Raw genomic sequence first — 21,486 nt, forward strand, 5'->3', positions numbered from 1 at the left:
AAATGTTCTTACAATGTGAATTAAATAAACCCTTTATCAGAATTTTATATCATATTAATATTACAATAGTTTTCCCTCCCTACCCCTTCTATATGTTCTATACATGTGTTATTATATCTGATCAGTAGAATAATTTGTCAATGGTCCCCATATTTTATTAAATTTTTTAATATAACCTTGTTGTAATGCCAATACTTATTATAGGCTGGATCTTGATTTAATTTAATTTATTGACTTTATATACTGCTTAGCTTAGCATAGCAAAGTATTAAAGTGGGTTACAAAATTAACAATATACAATATTAAAAAAAATGTTTACCAAACATAAGTCTAAAAGTCAAATTATATCATAACTCAAAATAAAAATCACAAATCTAGGTGGCAATTCTACAAATTGGTATCTCATCTCATGTGCCACTAAGGAAGACGGTTAGCGCAAATTCTAGAACGGCTTAAGGGTGCACAAACCCACACTGGCACCCCCAGAGTTAAGTGATAGGTCATCCTGCACACATCCTCCCCAGCTGCTAAGTGCTTAATAGTCATTTCATCTTCCACTTGGGATATAGGCCTGTTAAATGGCTAAGAATCCACTTCCTCCATATTTGTCCTCCAAATGTCTCTAATATACTACTCACTACAAAAAAATCTTAGATTCGAGCTTAGCATATACATTTCTGACTGCATCACAGATATCTGACTAGTCTATAAACCCCCAGGGTTCCGTACAGTTTCTGCTATCAGCCTTATCTCCCTATTCAATGCGATGGCACCTAAGCCAAACTTCAGCTTTTCCATTTCTATGTTTCATGAGGTGCAGTCTCCATTCAACCTTCTTCCAACCTTCATTCAACCTTCTTCCTGCTCTTATGTTCCTTCAGAAGGACCTCCTGTTGATAATATATTCAGAGTGGGAGTTTGTTTAGGAAAGAACTTAAGACTTTGTAGAATGTTGAGTATGTGTGTTCCATTGGGCCTGAGGGGCAGTGTTGCTTGGTAACACAATGAAGCCAGCGGCGCAATGTGCAGCGGCCTCAAAAAAAGCGAGCAGAATGTTGGGCACTATCAAAAAAGGTATCACTACCAGAACGAAGGAAGTTATCCTGCCACTGTATCGAGCGATGGTGCGCCCACATCTGGAATACTGCGTCCAATACTGGTCGCCATACCTCAAGAAGGACATGGCAATACTTGAGAGGGTCCAGAGGAGAGCAACGAGGATGATAAAGGGTATGGAGAACCTTTCATATGCCGAACGGTTAGACAGGCTGGGGCTCTTTATCCTGGAAAAGCGGAGACTGAGAGGGGACATGATACAGACTTATAAAATCATGAAGGGCATAGAGAAGGTGGAGAGGGGCAGATTCTTTAGACTAGCAGGGACAACTAAAACAAGAGGTCATTCAGAAAACCTGAGAGGAGACAGATTCATAACGAATGCAAGGAAGTTCTTCTTCACTCAGCGGGTGGTAGACACCTGGAACACGCTTCCCGGAGAGGTGATAAGACAGAGTACAATTCTGGGGTTCAAAAAGGGACTGGATGACTTCCTGGAAGCGAAGGGGATAACAGGGTACAGACAGAGGTTTACCTTACAGGACATTGAGCGAATAGGGTATGGACATTTTAGGTTGGGTAGGGAACACTTTCAGGTTATGGACCTGGAGGGCCGCCGCGGGAGCGGTCTGCCAGGCACGATGGACCCTGGTCTGACCCGGCAGAGGCAATGCTTATGTTCTTATGTTTTGCTATTTACGTAGGGTTAACAGATGTCTGTGAAAACCTGGACATGTCCTCTTTTTAAAGAACTGTCTGGGTGCCTAGAGGGATTTCCAAAACCCGGCAGTTTGACCAGGTTTTGGAAATCCCTGAGCTTGTGGCTGTGTCTGGAGGGCCTCTGCGCATGTACATGCACAGACGTTAATGTGATGATGTCACATGCATGCGCATTGTTTTTGCAAGTGAATGGAGTGGCCATGGGTGCAACTTTCATGCCATCTATGGCAAACCTGTATATGACTGAGTTTGAAGAGGAATGAATTTAAAGTTTGCCTTTCCAGTTAAGAATCCACAGATGGTGCTGGTATACTGAGGATATATTTATGTTTTAGTCTGGGACAGTGGGAGAATTTGAAAATGTTTGATCAACATATTCAATTTAATAAAAATATCTCCTTTTTCAAAATGAATTCTTTGGCCACTGAAGTCCATCAAGGTCATGGAAGACTTTTTACGAAGACATTTACAAAACCCACAGATAGGAATCCTTTCTTATCATAGCACAGTTGCCATCCTAAACATCTTAAAAATAGTCTTAAAAATATCTTTAAAACATCTTAAAAATAGTCTCCCATTCTCACAGATGTTGAGGATTAGAAAATTAAACCTCCCCCCCTTTCATTGTATGCTAATAGATCTCATTCATATTCATTGGGGGAATCCTGAAAACCCGACTGGATTGCAGCCCTTTGCCATCTGTGATTTACAGTGTTATTTTTCTTTAAATTTTGTGAATGCAGTGTGGGTTCCCTTTAAATAGTAGCAGGGAGCCTTTGGCATGATTTGCATATTGTGACATCATCACTGCTACTTAAGCACTGGCATCTGATGTAATGGCAGCCATGTTGTACATCATGCGGGCAACGCTAAGAAAGTGAGTATCATTTGTTCTGGTCAGTAGATTCTGCTTTGCTGGTCATTTTGTGATGCACATTTCTTGTTCAGTTTACACCCCCTGATAAAGGCAATAATAGGTGTGTGAAATGGAGGCAGTCCCTGTTGGAATTTTAAGTTAAATGCCCCTTATTTCATCTTTAAGCTCTGCATACATTTGATGAGAATACATTTTATTTTCTTGTTTACAAAAGCAAAGTCACTGAAATACTATCTTAAATTTATTGGAGAGTTTTTTATGAGACTAATGTTTGACACTTGGAACCAATGATGAAATAACAAATGCTTGTCTTTCTGTGAGGTCGCTGAAGTCTCTTTTTCTCTCCTTTTTTATTTTTATTTTTACGACAGAGTCATATATTAAGTGTATTGGTGGGATCCTTTGTGTCTTTCCCACACATTTTTGAACTACATCACAGTTGCTGCCTCCACCACCTCAACAGTGAGGGCATTCCAGGCATCCACCCCCCCCCTCCATAAGAAAGTATTTCCTGGCTCTTTTCCCTGGAGAAGAGAAGACTTAGAGGGGACATGTTTGAGACCTATAAGATCATGAAGGGCATAAAAAAGTGGAGAGGGACAGATTCTTCAAACTCTCGAAAACTACAAGAATGAGAAGGCATTCAGAAAAGTTGAAAGGGGACAGATTCAAAACTAATGCTAGGAAGTTTTTCTTCACCCAACGGGTGGTGGATACCTGGAATGCGCTTTCAGAGGGCGTGATAGAACAGAGTACGGTATTAGAAGGTTCAAGAAGGGATTGGACAATTTTCTGGAGAAAAAGGGAATAAAGGGATATAGATAGAGGACTACTACACAGGTCTTGGACCTGTTGGGCTGCCGCATGAGCGGACTGCTGGGCACGATGGACCTCTGGTCTGACCCAGCAGAGGCACTTCTTATGTTCTTAAGTCTGCAAAAATAGAGTGGAATTGTCCTAATCAGAATGATTTGCACAAATAGTGTCCTTCAACTCATCTGATAGTCAAATGTCTTTATTCATCCAATAACCCAATGACTTGACATGTGCATGTTTTGGCCAAACAGGCATGCCTCAGGAGTCTTGAGTCTTCAACAGTTATATCAAATAGCGTTATGCATGAATGTTTTACAAACTCTTATTCGGTAGCCACTATAAGAGTGTCTGTATATTGTGACAAAACCGTAGCCAGCTTTGTCCCTGCAGTGGATAAAAGCAGAGCACAGTCCCTGGTCAGGAGAGCTGATCAGGTTAAAAGTAAGGATATTGAATTGGCTGACTACCCTTCAGACAGTGAGGTAGAGCAGGAAGGGTTTAAGAATATACAGCAGAGAATGCCATATCAGAATAAGTTCATCAGAAAGCCTGATAGGACTTTTACTGAGAAATGGAGACCTAGTCCTGCAAGGTATGCACATTATCAGCCTAGGAGAAACCAGAGTTATTTCCCTAGGGATTTCTTGCCCAACCCCCCTGCTCCTAGGAGAGGGGGGTGGGGCTATGACACACGTAAAAGCAGAGCCCTGAATCACAGAGAGGAGAGCAGGAACAGAGGGGAAGCTGAGGAACCAAGGCAAAGGCACGACCAGCAGCAGTGCAAACAGGCAGATGAGGAGAGAAGTCTCCCTTCTCAACCCCATAGTAGTGAGGACTTGGAGATGGCAGAGGACTTCCCAAGCTTGAGCCCAGCTGCTGGAAAAGAGGAGGCAATGGACACTGCTGAAGTGTGTCCAGAAGCTGACTATAACCCAGAGGGAATGGAGGTTAGTCCATAAGCTGAAGGGAAGCCGAGTATCTGTTAAGCTGCATTTGAGTGCTGGCTCTCTGCAACCAGAGCCCAGGTGTCACTGATTAGGGAGAGAAGGAAAACCTCTCACTCTGGGACTGCCAGGAGATTGTTGTTTGCTAAAGGGACTGTATCTTTGATAGTGTGAAGCCTCTATGATAAAGCCTCAGTAAAGCTCACAGCTTATCTGATACGCTGCTGTGCTCCGTCGGCTGGGAAGCTCAGCTGATGCTAATGAGCCTAGGAGTCCGCTCTGAAAACTATACACGTTACCTAGCTAGGTTAGCTGAAAAGCCTGGAACTTTATTTCTAAAGTTTGCCACTTCATTTATCTGCTTTGTGATGCAGTTTGCTTTCATTGTTTGGAAATTTATTTTCATGGCATTTCTGTTTATTTGAACCCTGGTGAAGAGGACTATCTTTAAAGCAGAGAAAGTCCAGGGAACTGCAATTATATGCCATACTTGAACTTTAAGCCATTCTGACAGTTCTGACAACTATATGCTGTTTTTGTTTTATGCTTAATTTTTGCATTCCATGAGGGTGACTGAAAGTATTCAGACCCCCTGTTCAATAAAGCCTAAGTATGTGAATTTGAACAAACCTGAATTGTGTCTCCTTTTTTTTTGGCAAAGTATCTCAGTGTGGCCTGGCAGACTAGGCAGGGGCCTAGGTTTGTTTTACCTGAAAAGCCTTCCTCTTTCATGGGGAAGCCACGCCAACAGGTCAGGATTCGGCACAGCTAAGCTGCCTGCCGGTCAGAGCAGGGGATAGCTGTGTGACAATATTCATGCATAACGCTATTCAATATAACTGTTGAAGACTCTCAAGACTCCTGAGGCAGGCCTGTTTGGCCAAAACATGTACATGTCGAGTCATTGAGTCATTGGATGAATCATTGGGTTATTGGATGAATAAAGACATTTGAACCATCAGATGAGTTGAAGGACACTTTAGTTGTGCACTTCATTCTGATTAGGTTAATTCCACTCTGTTTTTGCATATTTGAGTTTGTGGTTTTGTTTCCCCTGTTTTATTCCTCTTCCGTTATTCCTACGTCTACCATCCCGCAGCCTCATATTATGTCCTCTAGTTTTACTGCTTCTCCATCTCTGGAAAAGATTTCTTTGTAAATTAATACCATTTAAGTATTTAAATGTCTGTATCGTATCTCCTCTGTCCCTTCTTTCCTCTAGGTTATACATATTCAGGTATTCAAGTCTCTTCTAATGCCTCTCTCGGCACAATCCTGATATAATTTTTGTTATCTCTCTCTGGACCACTTCAAGTCTTCTTACATCCTTAGCCAAATATGGCCTCCAGAACTAAGAACATAAGAACATAAGAATTGCCACTGCTGAATCAGACCAGTGGTCCATCATGCCCAGCAGTCCGCTCACGCGGAAGCCCTCTGGTCTAAGACCAGCACCCTGAGACTAGCCCTACCAGCGCACGTTCTTGTTCAGCAGAAACTTGTCTAACTTTGTCTTGAATCCTTGGAGAGTGTTTTCCCCTATAACAGCCTCTGGAAGAGCGTTCCAGCTTTCTACCACTCTCTGGGTGAAGAAGAACTTCCTTACGTTTGTACGGAATCTATCCCCTTTCAACTTTAGAGAGTGCCCTCTTGTTCTCCCTACCTTGGAGAGGGTGAACAACCTGTCCTTATCTACTAAGTCTATCCCTTTCAGTACCTTGAATGTTTCGATCATGTCCCCTCTCAATCTCCTCTGTTCGAGGGAGAAGAGGCCCAGTTTCTCTAATCTTTCGCTGTACGGCAGCTCCTCCAAACCCTTAACCATCTTAGTCGCTCTTCTCTGGACCCTTTCGAGTAGTACCGTGTCCTTCTTCATGTAAGGCGACCAGTGCTGGACGCAGTACTCCAGGTGAGGGCGTACCATTGCCCGGTAAAGAGGCATGATAACCTTCTTTGATCTGTTCGTGATCCCCTTCTTTATCATTCCTAGCATTCTGTTTGCCCTTTTTGCTGCCACCGCACATTGTGTGGATGGCTTCATCGACTTGTCGATCAGAACTCCCAAGTCCCTTTCCTGGGAGGTCTCTCCCAGGAAAGTACCGCCCCGGACATCCTGTATTCATGCATGAGATTTTTGTTACCGACATGCATCACTTTACACTTATCCACGTTGAACCTCATCTGCCATGTCGATGCCCATTCCTCGAGCTTGATTATGTCACGTTGCAGATCTTCACAATCCCCCTGCGTCTTTACTACTCTGAATAACTTCGTATCATCCGCAAATTTAATCACCTCGCTCGTTGTACCTATGTCCAGATCATTTATAAAGATGTTAAAGAGCACGGGTCCAAGCACGAAGCCCTGCGGCACCCTACTGGTGACGCTCTTCCAGTCCGAGTATTGTCCATTTACCCCCACTCTCTGTTTCCTATGCTCCAGCCACAATATTTCAGGTGGGGTCTCACCAATGACTCGTACAGAGGAATTAACACCTCCCTTTTTCTGCTGGCAATTCCTCTCTATGCAGCCCAGCATCCTTCTGGCTATGGCCACTGCTTTGTCACATTGTTTTGCAGCCTTGACATCCTCAGACACTATCACATCAAGGTCCTTCTCCCAGTCTGTGCATATCAACTTCTCACTCCCTAGCACTCCCTAGCTCCCTAGCTCCCCAAGTGCATCATTCTGCACTTCACATTAAATTTTAACTGCCAAACATTAGACCATTCTTCTAACATTTACAGATCTCTTCTCATGTTTTCTATTCTCTCGAGGGTGTCTACTCTGTTGCAAATATTCATGTCATCTGCAAAGAGACACATTTTTCCTTCTAATCCTTCAGAAATATCACTCACAAATATATTGAACAGAACGGGCCCCAGTACTGATTCCTGAGGCATGTCACTACTCACATTTCTGCCCTCCAAGCAAATTCCATTAACACCACTCTCTGTTGTCTGTCAATAAGCCAGTTTCTAATCCAAGTTACCACTTTGGGTCCTAACTTCTGCCTGTTAAGTTTATTGATGAGCTTCCTATGAGGAACCATGTCAAAGGCTTTGCTATAATCCAGGTAGACTACATCGAGCATACATCACTGTCTAATTCTCTGGTCACCGATGATAAACTGAGAAGAATGGTAAAAAGAAAGAGGAGCAGCTGCAAAGGTCAAAAATTTACATCAGGCATGGATGTTATTCAAAATACCATTTTGGAAGCCCAGGCCAGAAATTCCATGTATTAAAAAAATAAAAGACGGAAGGTCAAACAATAGCTGGCATGGTTAATAAGTGAGGTGAAGGAAGCTAATAGAGCTAAAAAGAAAATCCTTCAGAAAGTGGAAGAAGGATCTGACTGAAAATAATAGGGCAATAGCTAATCAAATGCAAAGTGCTGATAAGGTAGGCAAAGAGAGACCTTGAAAAGAAAATTGTGTTGGAGGCAAAAATATATAGCAAAAACCTTTTTAGGTATATGAGAAGCAAGAAGCCAGCAAAAGAACCATTTGGACTACTAGATGGCGAGGAGTAAAAGGGGATCTCAGAGAAGACAAGGCCATAGTGGAGAGATTAAATAAATTCTTTGCTTCGGTCTTCAACAAGGAAGTTATGGGAGAGATGCCAGAAATGGTATTCAGTGCTAATGAGTCAAAGAAACAAACAAATCTCTATAAACTAGAAGATGTAATGGGACAATTTGACAAACTGAACAGTAGCAAATCAGTTGGACCAGATTGTATATATCCCAGAATACTGATAGAATTGAAAAATGAACTTGCAGAGCTATTGTTAGTAATTTGTAATTTTTTATTTAAAATCCAGCATAGTACCAGAATACTGGAGGGTGGCCAATGTGATGCCAATTTTTAAAAAGGGTTCCAGAGGTGATCCGAGAAATTATAGATCGGAGTCTGATGTCGGTGCCAGGCAAAATGGTAGAGACTATTATAAAGAACAAAATGACAGAACATGTACGTAAGCATGGATTAGAGAGAAAGCCAACATGGATTTAGTCAAAGGAAATCTTATCTTTCCACTCTACTATATTTCTTTGAGGGGATAAGTGAACATCTGATTAAAGAAGAGCTGGTTGATATTGTGTATCTGGATTTTCAAAAGGCATTTGACAAAGTACCTCATGAAATACTCCTGAGGAAATTAGAAAATCATGGGATAGGAGATAATGTTCTATTATGGATTTAAGAACTGGTTAAAAGATAGAAAACAGAGAGTAGGGTTAAATGGTCAATATTCTCGATGGTGAAAGGTAAATAGTGGGGTTCCCCTGTGCTAGGACTGCTGCTTATAACCTATTTATCAATGATCTAGAGATGGGAATAACTAGTGAGAGAATTAAATTTGCTGATGACACAAAGTTGTTAAGTCGCAAGAGGATTGTGAAATACTGCAAAAGGACCTTGCAAGACTGGGAGACTGGACATCATAATGGCAGATGATGTTTAATGTGAGCAAGTGCAAAGTGATGCATGTGGGAAAGAAGAACCTGAACTAGAGTTCCACGTTAGGAGTCTCCATCCAGGAAAATGATCTAGGTGTCATTGTTGAGGATATGTTGGAACCCTCAGCTAAGAAAGCAAATAGAATGTTAGGAATTATCAGGAAATGAAAGGAAAACAAAAATGAGAACCTTATATTGCTCCATAGTAAGGCCACACTTTGAGTACTGTATTTAATTCTGGTCGTTGCATCTTTAAAAAAGGTATATCAGAATTAGAAAAGGTACAGAGAAGGACGACCAAAATGATCAAGGGAATGGGATGACTTCCCTGCGGCTTGGACTCTTCAGCTTGGAGAAGAGATGGCTCAGGGGATATGGAAAGAGTAGACATGAATTGCATGTTTATTCTTTCCAAAAATACGACAAAGTAGTCAATTTAAAACAAAGTAGAGGTAGTGGCATATTGAGGGTGGCCCCGCCCTCTTCTCCATACCCCTGCTCCTTCCCCATCCCCCTGCCACGTGTGCACCCCTTTCTTTCCTCCATACCTTTTTAACTTCACCGGCTTGAGCAGCAGCTCCAACCTGCTGCCCATGCTTTCTCAGCTCTCACTCTGATGTCACTTCCTTGTCCCGTGACTTCATAGGGAGAGCTGAGGCTCGCATCAGAGAAGAGTTAGAGGCGCCAGGGGAAGGGAAGGTGTGCATGCAGTGGGGGAAGGGCAGGGAAGGATGGGAGACTGGAAAGGAGAAGAGGTACCAGTGCCCCCCCCCCAAGTTGACACACAGAGCAGTGCCACCCCCCCATCCTCCCTTAGTACGCCACTGACCAGAGAAAATATTTCTTCACTCAATATATAATTAAACTCTGGAATTCATTGCCAGAGAATGTAGTGACAGCAGTTAACTTAGCAGGGTTTAAAAAAAAAAAAAAGATTGGATAATGGCTTAAAAGAAAAATCCATAAGCCATTATTAAGATGGATTGGGAAAATCCACTGCTTATTTCTAGGATACGCAGCATAAAATCAGTTTTACTCTTTGGGCTCTTGCCAGGTACTTGTGAACTGGGTTGGCCAGTGTTGAAAACAGGATTCTGGGCTTGATGGACCTTCAGTTTGTCCCAGTATGGCATCTCGTATGTTTTTAGCCCTTCCCTACCTGCTCTGAGATCCCAATAACGTTGATTTCACCCTCCTGGAACACTTCTTCTTGACCTTGCTTCACCAGAATAGGATCCACATTTTCCTGAGTAGAAAATATAATCCCTTACATTGCAGCTCTGGGTATTACAGTATAGTGCTCAACATGACGGAAGAAGACCACTTGCATCAACAGTCCAAGGTCAGACTTTCAAAGATAAGAACAGATTTACTTGAGTTAAGTAATGCTTTCCTGGGCACAACAGGGGTGGCCAGTTGCATCTAGAGGTCCTGAACTTAACTGAGTCAGCTTTGCAACTGGTAGTTGAGCAAACGTTAAAGCTTTTTTTTTTCCTTTTCATCTCCACCTCCCCTGTGCTTATTGTGCTTCTGAGGAGTCCCAACATAGGATCTAGCCCTTACATTGCCTTTCTCTCATTTCCTAAACTTTTAAATCATTAAGATTCCAATAGTAATCGGTGATTAAAGAATTCTGTTTAAATAAATAAATCCCTGACACTTCATTTGACATCTTAAGGGTTTTTGGTATTTTTTTTTTTTTTGGGGGGGGGGGGGACGACCCTGGCACCATAGACAACAGGAAGGGTCTTGAATGTGGACATCGCTGCTCACTCAACTCTCAAAAACTTGGTGTTATCAGTTATAGATTTCATCTGTTTGCCCGCATCCAGTCACTGGCTGGCAAGAAGCACACGTCCATCTGGTAATGTGCTCCAACGAACCCTCTTTTGAAAGACAAATTTGAAATCCATTTGCATGAGTGTAAAGAGCAAATTATTCCTGCCGTGCAGTGGGTTGATACCTTGATAAAGTAGCTGCATCTTTTCTACATTTACTACAAGTCAGGACACTGTTTTTTCCTTCAGTACAATGCTACAAATTTGTTAGCAAGTGTTTAATTATATCCCCTGAATATCAAAGGTGTATGTTAGCAACTGCAGTGTGATTTCTACATTCAGGGTAGTCTTTGGGCAAAAGAACATCTCGGCATAGGCTGCTTTTATTTATTTTATTTTTAAGTTGCCTGTCCTAATTGTGCTCCAGGTGGCATAAAGTCATAAAGGTAAACAGTATTTAAATAACATAAAACAGGCCTGTGTGCTTCAAGACTCACGAACTAACTTGAACAGCGTGGCATCCCCCAGCTCTGCTTGCCCATCCCTTGTTGCAGTTTCAGCCTAAACGGTACATCTTCACCTCCCTAAAGAAAGATCTTTTCCTCATGACTTTTTGTATAGGGCAGGGAAAGACGATTGACTTTGCTTACCTGTAGTAACTGCCAAACCCAAATACTCTGGGGACTGGCTACTAGCTGGAGAGGATGTAGGCGGTATGTCCATGGAGGTGGCAGATTTAGCAGGAGAGAATGGTACTGGAGAAGAACTGGGAGGAACAGGAGCTGTCAAAGCAAGGTCTTCTCTTCCATCAGCTGTGGATAGGAGGAGTCATGTAGAATATTAGTACTCTAGAAAGCATCGAGGGATCATGGAAAGATTCATGGCTTTGCCCCACATATATTTAGTACCGCATGGTTCAGAAGCTACAGCAAGATGAAGCAGAAAGAAGAGCTAGGCCTCTGCCACTTGATCAGGTGACAGGGAAGTGGACGCAGTACCTGAGACTGGCGTGTCAGAGGGAACCTGTTATATTTTGGAGCATGAATTCAAAGAGGAACATGAATGATTAGAAGAACAGTAATGTGATTTCGGAAGGGCATGGAAACTTTTTGTAGTGTTATGGTAAACAGTATCTATAGTGGCTTGGAAAACTCAGATACGGCCTGTCTTCTGGTGGTCTTGGAGCTCACCTCAGTATGTCTAATATTTTGCTTGGGTGATTGGAGAGGTTTGGGATTGGATATGCTGTATTAACATGGTTTGGATATTATTTAACTTGGAATAACAGATTTAGCAGGGGTGGATATTTCTGAGTGATGTGATGTTTCTCATGGTGATGTTTCTGCAAGGGCCTGTGTTCTCCACACTGTTATTTAATCTATATGTTCAATCTTTAGATGATGCAATATGGGCCTTTACAGTCAGTTTCCATTTCATACTAATGATACTATGTTTTAAGTCCTCAATTCACCCATGTTTTGTTGTTACTAAGACTTGGCTAAAAATGGAAAACAAAAATAAGAATTTTATAATTCCTTTGTATCACTCCATGTTATGACTGCACCTTGAATACTGTGTGCAGTTCTGATCACCACATCTCAAAAAAGATATGGCAGAACTAGAAAAGGTACAAAGAAGGGGACAGATATGATAAAGGGGATGTGACGACTTCCCTATGAGGAAACGCTAAAGCATCTAGGGCTCTTCAGCTTAGAGAAAGAGATGGCTCAGGGGAGATATAATAGAGGTCTATAAAATACTGCGTGGAGTAAAATGGGTAGGCATGAATCACTTGTCTACTCTTTCCAAAAATAGTAGGACTAGGGAACACACAATGAAGCTAAGTAGACAATTTAAAACAAATCAGAAAAAATATTTCTTTTCTCAATGTGTAACTAAACTCTAGAATTTGTTGCCAGAGAATGTAGTGAAAGCAGTTAGCTTAGCAGGGTTTAAAAAAGTTTGGATAATGTCCTAAAAGAAAGTCCATAAGCCATTAATAAGATGGCCTTGGGAAAATTCACTTCTTATTTCTAGGTTAAGCATCTTAAAATTTGTTTTACTCTTTTGAGATCTTGCCAGGTACTGAGCTTGATGGATCTTTGGTCTGTCCAGTATGGCAAGGCTTATGTTCTTATGTATTGCTACAGTTTTGTTGGATGGTATTGAGATCCCATTTAAATCAGAAATTAGATACTTGGGAGTGCTTCTAGGTTAAAAGTACACATTAGAAATCTTGTTCATATGGGATTCTATAAGATATGACTTTTTATATTGACTAAGAATATGCCTACTGTTTAGTTGACTTATGTACAGTTAGGTGGTGTATAAATGTTAAAATAAATAATCAAATCTTATCTAATCATTGCTCTTGTATACCCCATCTTCCATATAAAACAGCTTGAAGTGGTGAACAAAAAATTACAGTCAACTAAGTCAGATCATTAAACAGGGGAAATCTCAAGTACAGTATCATTAAATTTCTGAAATAAGGTCTTAAGATTTCTCTGAAACCCATCCCATCTTTGTTTACGAGTCACGTTCCCCGTAAAGAACTGAACTAACTAGAGAATTATTTCTGAGGTCATATCATGAAAAATGTTAAAAATAAAACACTGACACTTAAAATCAGTTCTTGCCTTTAGCGGTAACCAATGAAATCTCTCCAAAAGTAGAGAAACATGAGCAAATTTTGTTCTTCCAAAAATCAAATAGATGGCTGTGTCCTGAACCAACTGTGATTTCTTCAGAACACCCGTTTCTATTGAAAATGTCATGTTTCCTACCAGCAGACCTCCCCAACGACCCTAACAAGTAACCAACCCTAAACTTCATCTTCCCTACTAGTAATCCTCAATTCTCCTCCCTTCCTCAATTTCTCCCCTCTGCCTCCTCTATTTAACGTCCCCTAAATTGTAATCCCTCTGCATCTACTGTGTAAATGTCCCCTAAATTGTAATTCCTTGCATCTACTGTGTAAGCGTCCCCCAAATTGTAACTTCCTGGAAATGCCCAGCTATCTTATACTGCAATCCGCTTAGAACTGCAAGGTACAGGCGGAATACAAGTCACTAATGTAATGTAATGTAATTTTGGCTCATATTCTATACGTGGCGCCGTCTAAACCCCTCCTGAAACAAAAAATGTAGGCACCTACAAATCCAGTGCCTAGATCGCATTTACGGCAGTGCCTAAGGACAGCTAAGGTCAAAGTAGGCATAACAAATGCTGGAAATGACTTAGGTATCACCGTAGACATAATTCACGCCACACATAGGCCTCGAAAACCCTGGCCTACATTTCCAGTGCCTATATTTGAGGTAGAAACATAGAAACATAGAAGATGACGGCAGAAAAGGGCTACAGCCCATCAAGTCTGCCCACTCTGCTTACCCACCCCCTGTCTATGCCCTAATGACCCAATTTCCTTATCTTGACCCTCGTAGGGATCCCACATGGGTATCCCATTTATTCTTAAAGTCTGGCACGCTGTCTGCCTCGATCACCTGCACTGGAAGCTTGTTCCAATGATCAACCACTATCTCTGTGAAGAAATACTTTCTGGTGTCTGCAGCAGCCACTCTCTCCTCCTCTCCCTATTGGCTAAGGCTCTTAACATTTGCATCTCCTCTTCCTATAGGCTAAGGCTCTTTACACCTGCATTGTGATGTCATAGAACTTTCTGATTATAGAAACATCGAAACATGATGGCAGATAAAGGCCAAATGACCCATCATAGAAACATAGAAGATGACGGCAGAAAAGGGCTACAGCCCATCAAGTCTGCCCACTCTGCTTACCCACCCCCTGTCTATGCCCTAATGACCCAATTTCCTTATCTTGACCCTCGTAGGGATCCCACATGGGTATCCCATTTATTCTTAAAGTCTGGCACGCTGTCTGCCTCGATCACCTGCACTGGAAGCTTGTTCCAATGATCAACCACTCTCTCTGTGAAGAAATACTTTCTGGTGTCGCCATGAAATTTTCCGCCCCTGAGTTTGAGCGGGTACCCTCTTGTGGCCGAGGGTCCCTTGAGAGAGAAAATATCATCTTCCACTTCGACACGTCCCGTGAGGTACTTAAATGTTTCGATCATGTCTCCCCTCTCCCTACGTTCCTCGAGAGTGTAGAGCTGCAATTTGTTCAATCTCTCTTCGTACGAGAGACCCTTGATCCCCGAGATCATCCTGGTGGCCATCCGCTGAACCGATTCAATTCTGCGCACATCTTTACTGTAATGTGGCCTCCAGAATTGCACACAGTACTCCAGATGAGGTCTCACCATGGCCCTGTACAACGGCATTATGACTTCAGACTTTCGGCTGACGAAACTTCTACTGATACAACCCAATATCTGCCTTGCCTTAGATGAAGCCTTCTCTACTTGATTGGCAGTTTTCATATCTGCACTTATGATTACTCCTAAATCTCATTCTGCTGAAGTCCTAGTTAAAGTTTCTCCGTTCGAGAAGTACGTCCTGCATAACAAATGCTGGAAATGACTTAGGCATCACCGTAGACATAATTCACGCCACACATAGGCCTCGAAAACCCTGGCCTACATTTCCAGTGCCTATATTTGAGGTAGCGTGATTGACGGCTGTCCTTTTAGGCGGTTGCTGGAATCTGACCCTAAGGGGCTCCCAATGCTACACTTAAATCATTAGAAATTTGACAAAATACTGAGCATTATCCCTTGTCTAATTCAATTACATTGGCTCGGAAAAGTCTTTTGTATTAGGTTCAAGTTGTTGATTTTGATGTCTTCTGTTTATATGTCATCTTTGTTTATATATTTAATGTCATATATTACCCTTCATGCAGTAATACCAGAGCAGTGAACATAACTAATAAACTAACCATAGGTAATTCCAAATATAAATCAGAAAATCAAATAAAGTAAATAGTACAATTAATTAGTCATCAATCACATGTTCTGGAGGGTGAAGTTAAAGAAACAGGTTTTGACCCCTTTTTGAAATGAACAATATTCACTTCAGTTCGTGGGAATTATGAAAATGTGTTCCATAACAAGAACATAAGAATTGCCGCTGCTGGGTCAGACCAGTGGTCCATCATGGCGGACCTTAGGTCAAAGACCAGTGCTCTAAATGAGTCCTGCCTCACCTGTATATTTCGGTTCAGCAGGAACTTATCTAACTTTGCCTTGAATCCCTGGAGGGTGTTTTCCCCTATAACAGACTCCGGAAGAGCGTTCCAGTTTTCCACCACTCTCTGGGTGAAGAAGAACTTCCTTACGTTTGTACGGAATCTATCCCCTTTCAGCTTTAGAGAGTGCCCTCTCGTTCTCTCCACCTTTGAGAGGATGAACAACCTGTCTTTATCTACTTTGTCTTGAATCCCTGGAGGGTGTTTTCCCCTATGACAGACTCCGGAAGAGCGTTCCAGTTTTCCACCACTCTCTGGGTGAAGAAGAACTTCCTTACATTTTACGGAATCTATCCCCTTTCAACTTTAGAGAGTGCCCTCTCGTTCTCTCTACCTTGGAGAGGGTGAACAACCTGTCTTTATCTGCTAAGTCTATTCCCTTCATTATCTTGAATGTTTCGATTATGTCCCCACTCAGTCTCCTCTTTTCAAGGGAGAAGAGGCCCAGTTTCTCCAATCTCTCACTGTACGGCAACTCCTCTAGCCCCTTAACCATTTTAGTCGCTCTTCTCTGGACCCTTTCAAGTAGTACTGTGTCCTTCTTCATTTACGGCGACCGTCTTTCTCTGTCCTTCCTAAAAAGATTATTGACCAGTATGTTTGCATCCCATCCATGGGAATCACTGAACAATGTTTCTGTGATAGCAACAATATCCAAGTTTGCCCTTAACATCAGGGCTTGCAGATCATGAACTTTTTTGCTTAGACTGCAAGCGTTTGTGGTCTTTACTTTCCAGCTACTTTTCAGCAGTAATCTCATTTTTTTTTCTATAGTATTTTGTTTAATTTCACTTCCTGTTGTATTGCTAAGTAGTGAATTGCTACAATTTATATTGCTATCATTATTATGTAACATTCCATGGTAAAAAGAATGCCAAACTGGCACTTTAACTGCATGATTACTTTTATAGAAGGAACTGTGAGAAATTTGACTTTATTAGGTGAAGCCTAAGAACAAACACATCTTACATAAAGCTTTAGTTCATAGATTTCATCTGTCTGGGTCACCCCTCCGGTAGTAGATGAATCAGACCCATTCCTAAGGCATGTCCAAAAGATAGAGCACGCTCTTGAGAGCCCTGACTGAGGCCTCTTTTTGGGTTCATAGACAACGGCGCGAAAGACAAAGGCACGCCCGGACAATTGAGCGCAGCACGGAGGTGCGCGCCGCTCAAAATTACTGTTTTTAGGGGCTCCGCGGGGGTTTTTTGTTGGGGAACCCCCCACTTTACTTAATAGATATCGCGCCAGCGTTATGGGGGGTTTGGGGGGTTGTAACCCTCCACATTTTACTGTAAACTTAACTTTTTCCCTAAAAACAGGGAAAAAGTGAAGTTTTCAGTAAAATGTGGAGGGTTACAACCCCCCAAACCCCCCACAACGCCCCCACAATGTGGCGCGATGTCTATTAAGTAAAGTGGGGGGGTTCCCCCCACACACACCCCCGTCGGAGCCCTAAAAACAGTAATTTTGAGCGGCACGTGCCTCCACGCTACGTTCAATTATCTGGGCGCGCCTTTGTCCCGGCGCGCTTTTGACCTGACACCCTCTTTTTGTCTTTGCAATAGATTCTGAGTCTGATTTTTTTATTGTTTTACTTATTGATGCTGAAGATCAAGTGTTAAACAGTTGGAATTTTATTTTTCCTTGGGGTTGATTTGAGAAAAGGAAGTTCGTTTGTTGTCTCTTATGCAGATAAGACAATTCCACTGGTCATATCTTTTAAGAGATGACCAAAAATGTCTTATCTCCTATAAATCACTGTTTAGTAAATTGTTTCTCTTTAAGACCAATCAAGACATTAATATACAACAGATCTTGAAGACCTAAGGCTAGAACCAAGAGACAATGCTATTTGCACTATTTGAACAAAGACAGTAGCCTAGACCATGTTTAAGTATAAACACTAGATTGGTATGTAATAAGGCTTAATTATTAAGACCTGAATAGAGGAGATCAATCCAAGTTTAGTGTTTATATTGGAGACATAAATCAAGCTTCCGGAAGAAGCTATCTTGGCTGATCTGTGCCCACTAGCTTCCAAAGTAATTAATTTCCTTTGAAAAAATAAAGATGGACTAGCATTGGTTTATAATCAAGTTTTTAAGGTTACTTTAAGTGTATCAGATCTTAGAATATTAGTTGGTATGGTATCCACAAATAAGGCATGATACACAAGAATCCCTATATAGTAACATAGTAGATGACGGCAGATAAAGACCCGAATGGTCCATCCAGTCTGCCCAACCTGATTCAATTTAAATTTTTTAAATGCTTATATGCTTCGTTACTCAAATTGTGGCAAAATCTCAATAAAATATCCTATTAGGAGACATTAATCTCCATTTAAAATGCTTAAAGGATTTGAAGGTAGTTGATTTTTATGTTCATTACGAGGTAGGTTTCAAAGTATACAACACTCAGTCCACTCATGTTTGAAGCTTGAGCTATAGCCTAACATTGCCCCTGAATCTACCACCCCTCAACCTCAAATTATGTAAAACCAGAGGACATAATTTGAAGTTGAGGGGTGGTAGATTCAGGGGCAATGTTAGGAAATTCTACTTTCCGGAGAGGGTAGTGGATGCCTGGAATGCGCTCCCGAGAGAGGTGGTGGAGAGTAAAACTGTGACTGAGTTCAAAGAAGCGTGGGATGAACACAGAAGATTTAGAATCAGAAAATAATATTAAATATTGAACTAAGGCCAGTACTGGGCAGACTTGCATGGTCTGTGTCTGTATATGGCCGTTTGGTGGAGGATGGGCTGTGGAGGGCTTCAATGGCTGGGAGGGTGTAGATGGGCTGGAGTAAGTCTTAACAGAGATTTCGGCAGTTGGAACCCAAGCACAGTACCGGGTAAAGCTTTGGATTCTTGCCCAGAAATAGCTAAGAAGAAAAAAATTAAAAAAAAAAAAAAAAAAAAAATTTTAATTGAATCAGGTTGGGCAGACTGGATGGACCATTCGGGTCTTTATCTGCCGTCATCTACTATGTTACTATGTTACTCAGTTCTTCAGTCTTCCTTGTTTCTTTCTGAACTTGTTTAGATTCCTATGGTTTGGTTCAATCATTTTTAATTAGAATTTCTTATTAATTCCTAAGGAATTAAATACTCAAGAAAAAGTGTTATCAAGGGGAAGGATAACTGCAGATAGGTTTTGGCAATTACAGGCAGTCTCTGACTTAAGTAAGACTCGTACTTAAGAACGCAGTCGTGGCTTCATTTGATTTCACTGAGCAGATTCAGGAATGATTCAGGAATGATGCCTGGCCATATTGAGAACAGTGTCAAGTTTCATAAAAATTTGATATACTACCTTATCAATTTATTTCAAGGTGATTATACATTTTTATAGGGTAAAAACAATTAATACAAATTAACATAACTTTGCCAACTGTCCCTACCAGTGTTTTTTTTGTTAGAGGTCAGCAGCAAGAATCTTAAGATCTACCAAGTAACTCGTTCTTAACCTGGGGACTGCTGAGTAATCTCCTTATGATGGACACCTGGCAACAAGAATCCAACACCATTTTGGATACCTTACACCATTAGTAGAATGCTCTGTTTCTAGAAGAAATGTTAATCCTTGGTATAATATTTAATTAGTTTATCTGAAGCGACAGCTGTGAGGCATTGAGGGACTGATTCTATATAGAATGCCTAAAAAATTGGCGCTGATCAAAATGACGCTTAGTGTGATTTCATAAAAAGCCTGCGTCATATACAGAATCACGCTTAGCAGCTGCACACATGACTAACATTTGGACCAAGAAAAACCTGCGCCTAAGTCGTGCACGGATCAGGCACAGTCTATAACAGTGCACTTAACCGCCCATGCACCTCCCTTGACCAAGCCCCCTTTTGAGATTCACACACTAAAAGTGATATGCCAAGTTGTAGACATAACTTCTAATTAGCGCCAATTAACATCAACTATGAGGTGTTAATTGCTAATTAACGGCACTCATTGGTCTTGTTAAACACAACCTATGGCGCTATAGTCAGAATTTGGGGGTTAGAGCATTATGGGTGTGTAAATGAAGACACCTCTACTAAGTCCCTCTGGAAATTCCATTTTAAAATTGATAAAAATGCTTTGATTAAGGCTGGCAAAGATTTAATTGATTCAAAGCAGCTCTTCAAAATACTTAATACTATAAGTGTATGCTTTGTCACATGAAGGATTTAACCTCCAACCTTCTGAGCCTAATTAAGGCTGTGTGGAGGGGGCAGAGGGATCAACTGGGCTTCAAGACCTGCAACGAGAAGCCTTTTTACAACTCAGGCACTGGTTGTATGACCTAGAGAGATTTATAGATTTGTTTGATTTACAATAGAAATGCAACAATAAACCATCTTCTTGAACCAACAGGAATGCCTAGAGGGATGTACAATTCAGTTTAAAACATAACCTACAAATAAGGTTTAAAATACTTTGTTTCATACCCTGGAATACTACTGCAGTGAAAATTAGATTGGGCATAGGTCTATGAGCCTCGCTAAAAGGCATTTCCCACACAGGAAAGCTAGGGACCTGACCTCCCTCCACTTCAAAATCACTGAGCTCTGGAACAACCTTACCTCCCCTCTTCGGAACTTGAGCTCTCTCCAAGTTTTCTGCAAACATCTGAAAACCTGGCTTTTCTCAAAAAAATGTAAGTCTCCCTCCAACTTAGGAATCAAGGAAACTCTTATATCTTGGCATCCCAAGTCCTCTAAATTTTCTTCACACTTCTACCTCTAACCCTCTGTTGTAGTTCCTTCCTATTTCTCCTACTGTAAACCGCGTCGAGCTCTACGAACGTGGAGATGATGCGGTATACAAACCTAAGGATTAGATTAGATTAGATGAGCTGTCAGCACGGTGATGGTGGAATTATCCAGCACATTCAACCAGAGAGCCATGAAACCTACTGCCTTAACCTATCTGTGTTGAAAAGGATTCTGACTCATGAGTGCTCTGTCTTGTATAGTACAGTGCTGGGTTTACTGGCAATGGGCACTTTGCTGTAACATACTGTATACTCACCTGTGCTCCCTTCCCCTTTCATAGCTCTCATCAGCTCATTTGCTCTCTCCTGGAAGTGAAGGGACTCGAGCAGATATAGAACATAATCATCAAACATCAGATGAATGAGGTGAAATGAACCTGCAAACAAAGAAACCAGATGCTTTAACGCTGGTCTTCACAAAATTGGGATCAGATTTGCCTGACAGGATTGATTCAGGCCTAGGTTTACCCCATTATGTGCACAGACTTTGTAGTTCTGGTTCCCCAAATGTGTTCCCTACTAAAAGCAATGCTAAAATTCTTGCATGCAATGGGTTAAGCCTAGGACTGAATCAACTCTGTTGGGCAATATGAATTTAGCCAATGGAAGGCTTACAATGAGGGTGTTTTACAAAGATATTCAACTCATAATATGGACGTCATGAGAACAAAAGACTAGCCATGCTAAGTCAGACCAATGGTCCATTTGGCCCAGTATCCTGTTTCCACAGAAACCCAAAGAGTAACAACATTCCAGAGCTCAGATTATGATGTCATAATGCTTCATTCCATCAATAAGAGCCAACCTCATCAGTGATGTCACAATAGCTTGATTGTCCTATACTTGGCTCACATAAGAACATAAGAGCTGCTGTACTGGGACAGACCG

General features: G+C 41.5%; 1 protein-coding gene across 1 annotated transcript in view; it reads right to left on the bottom strand.

Annotated features, from left to right (window-relative positions):
• The window catches only part of RFX4 (regulatory factor X4), a 177,776-nt gene that overhangs the window by 19,071 nt on the left and 137,219 nt on the right, over positions 1-21,486 (bottom strand). Inside the window, 3 exon segments of the mRNA XM_033952801.1 lie at positions 11,303-11,454; positions 20,403-20,414; positions 20,852-20,975. Of these exon segments, the coding sequence (XP_033808692.1) occupies positions 11,303-11,454; positions 20,403-20,414; positions 20,852-20,975 (288 nt within the window).

This window comes from Geotrypetes seraphini, chromosome 7, assembly GCF_902459505.1.
Source record: "Geotrypetes seraphini chromosome 7, aGeoSer1.1, whole genome shotgun sequence".
In the NCBI taxonomy this organism is placed as follows: Eukaryota; Metazoa; Chordata; class Amphibia; order Gymnophiona; family Dermophiidae; genus Geotrypetes; species Geotrypetes seraphini.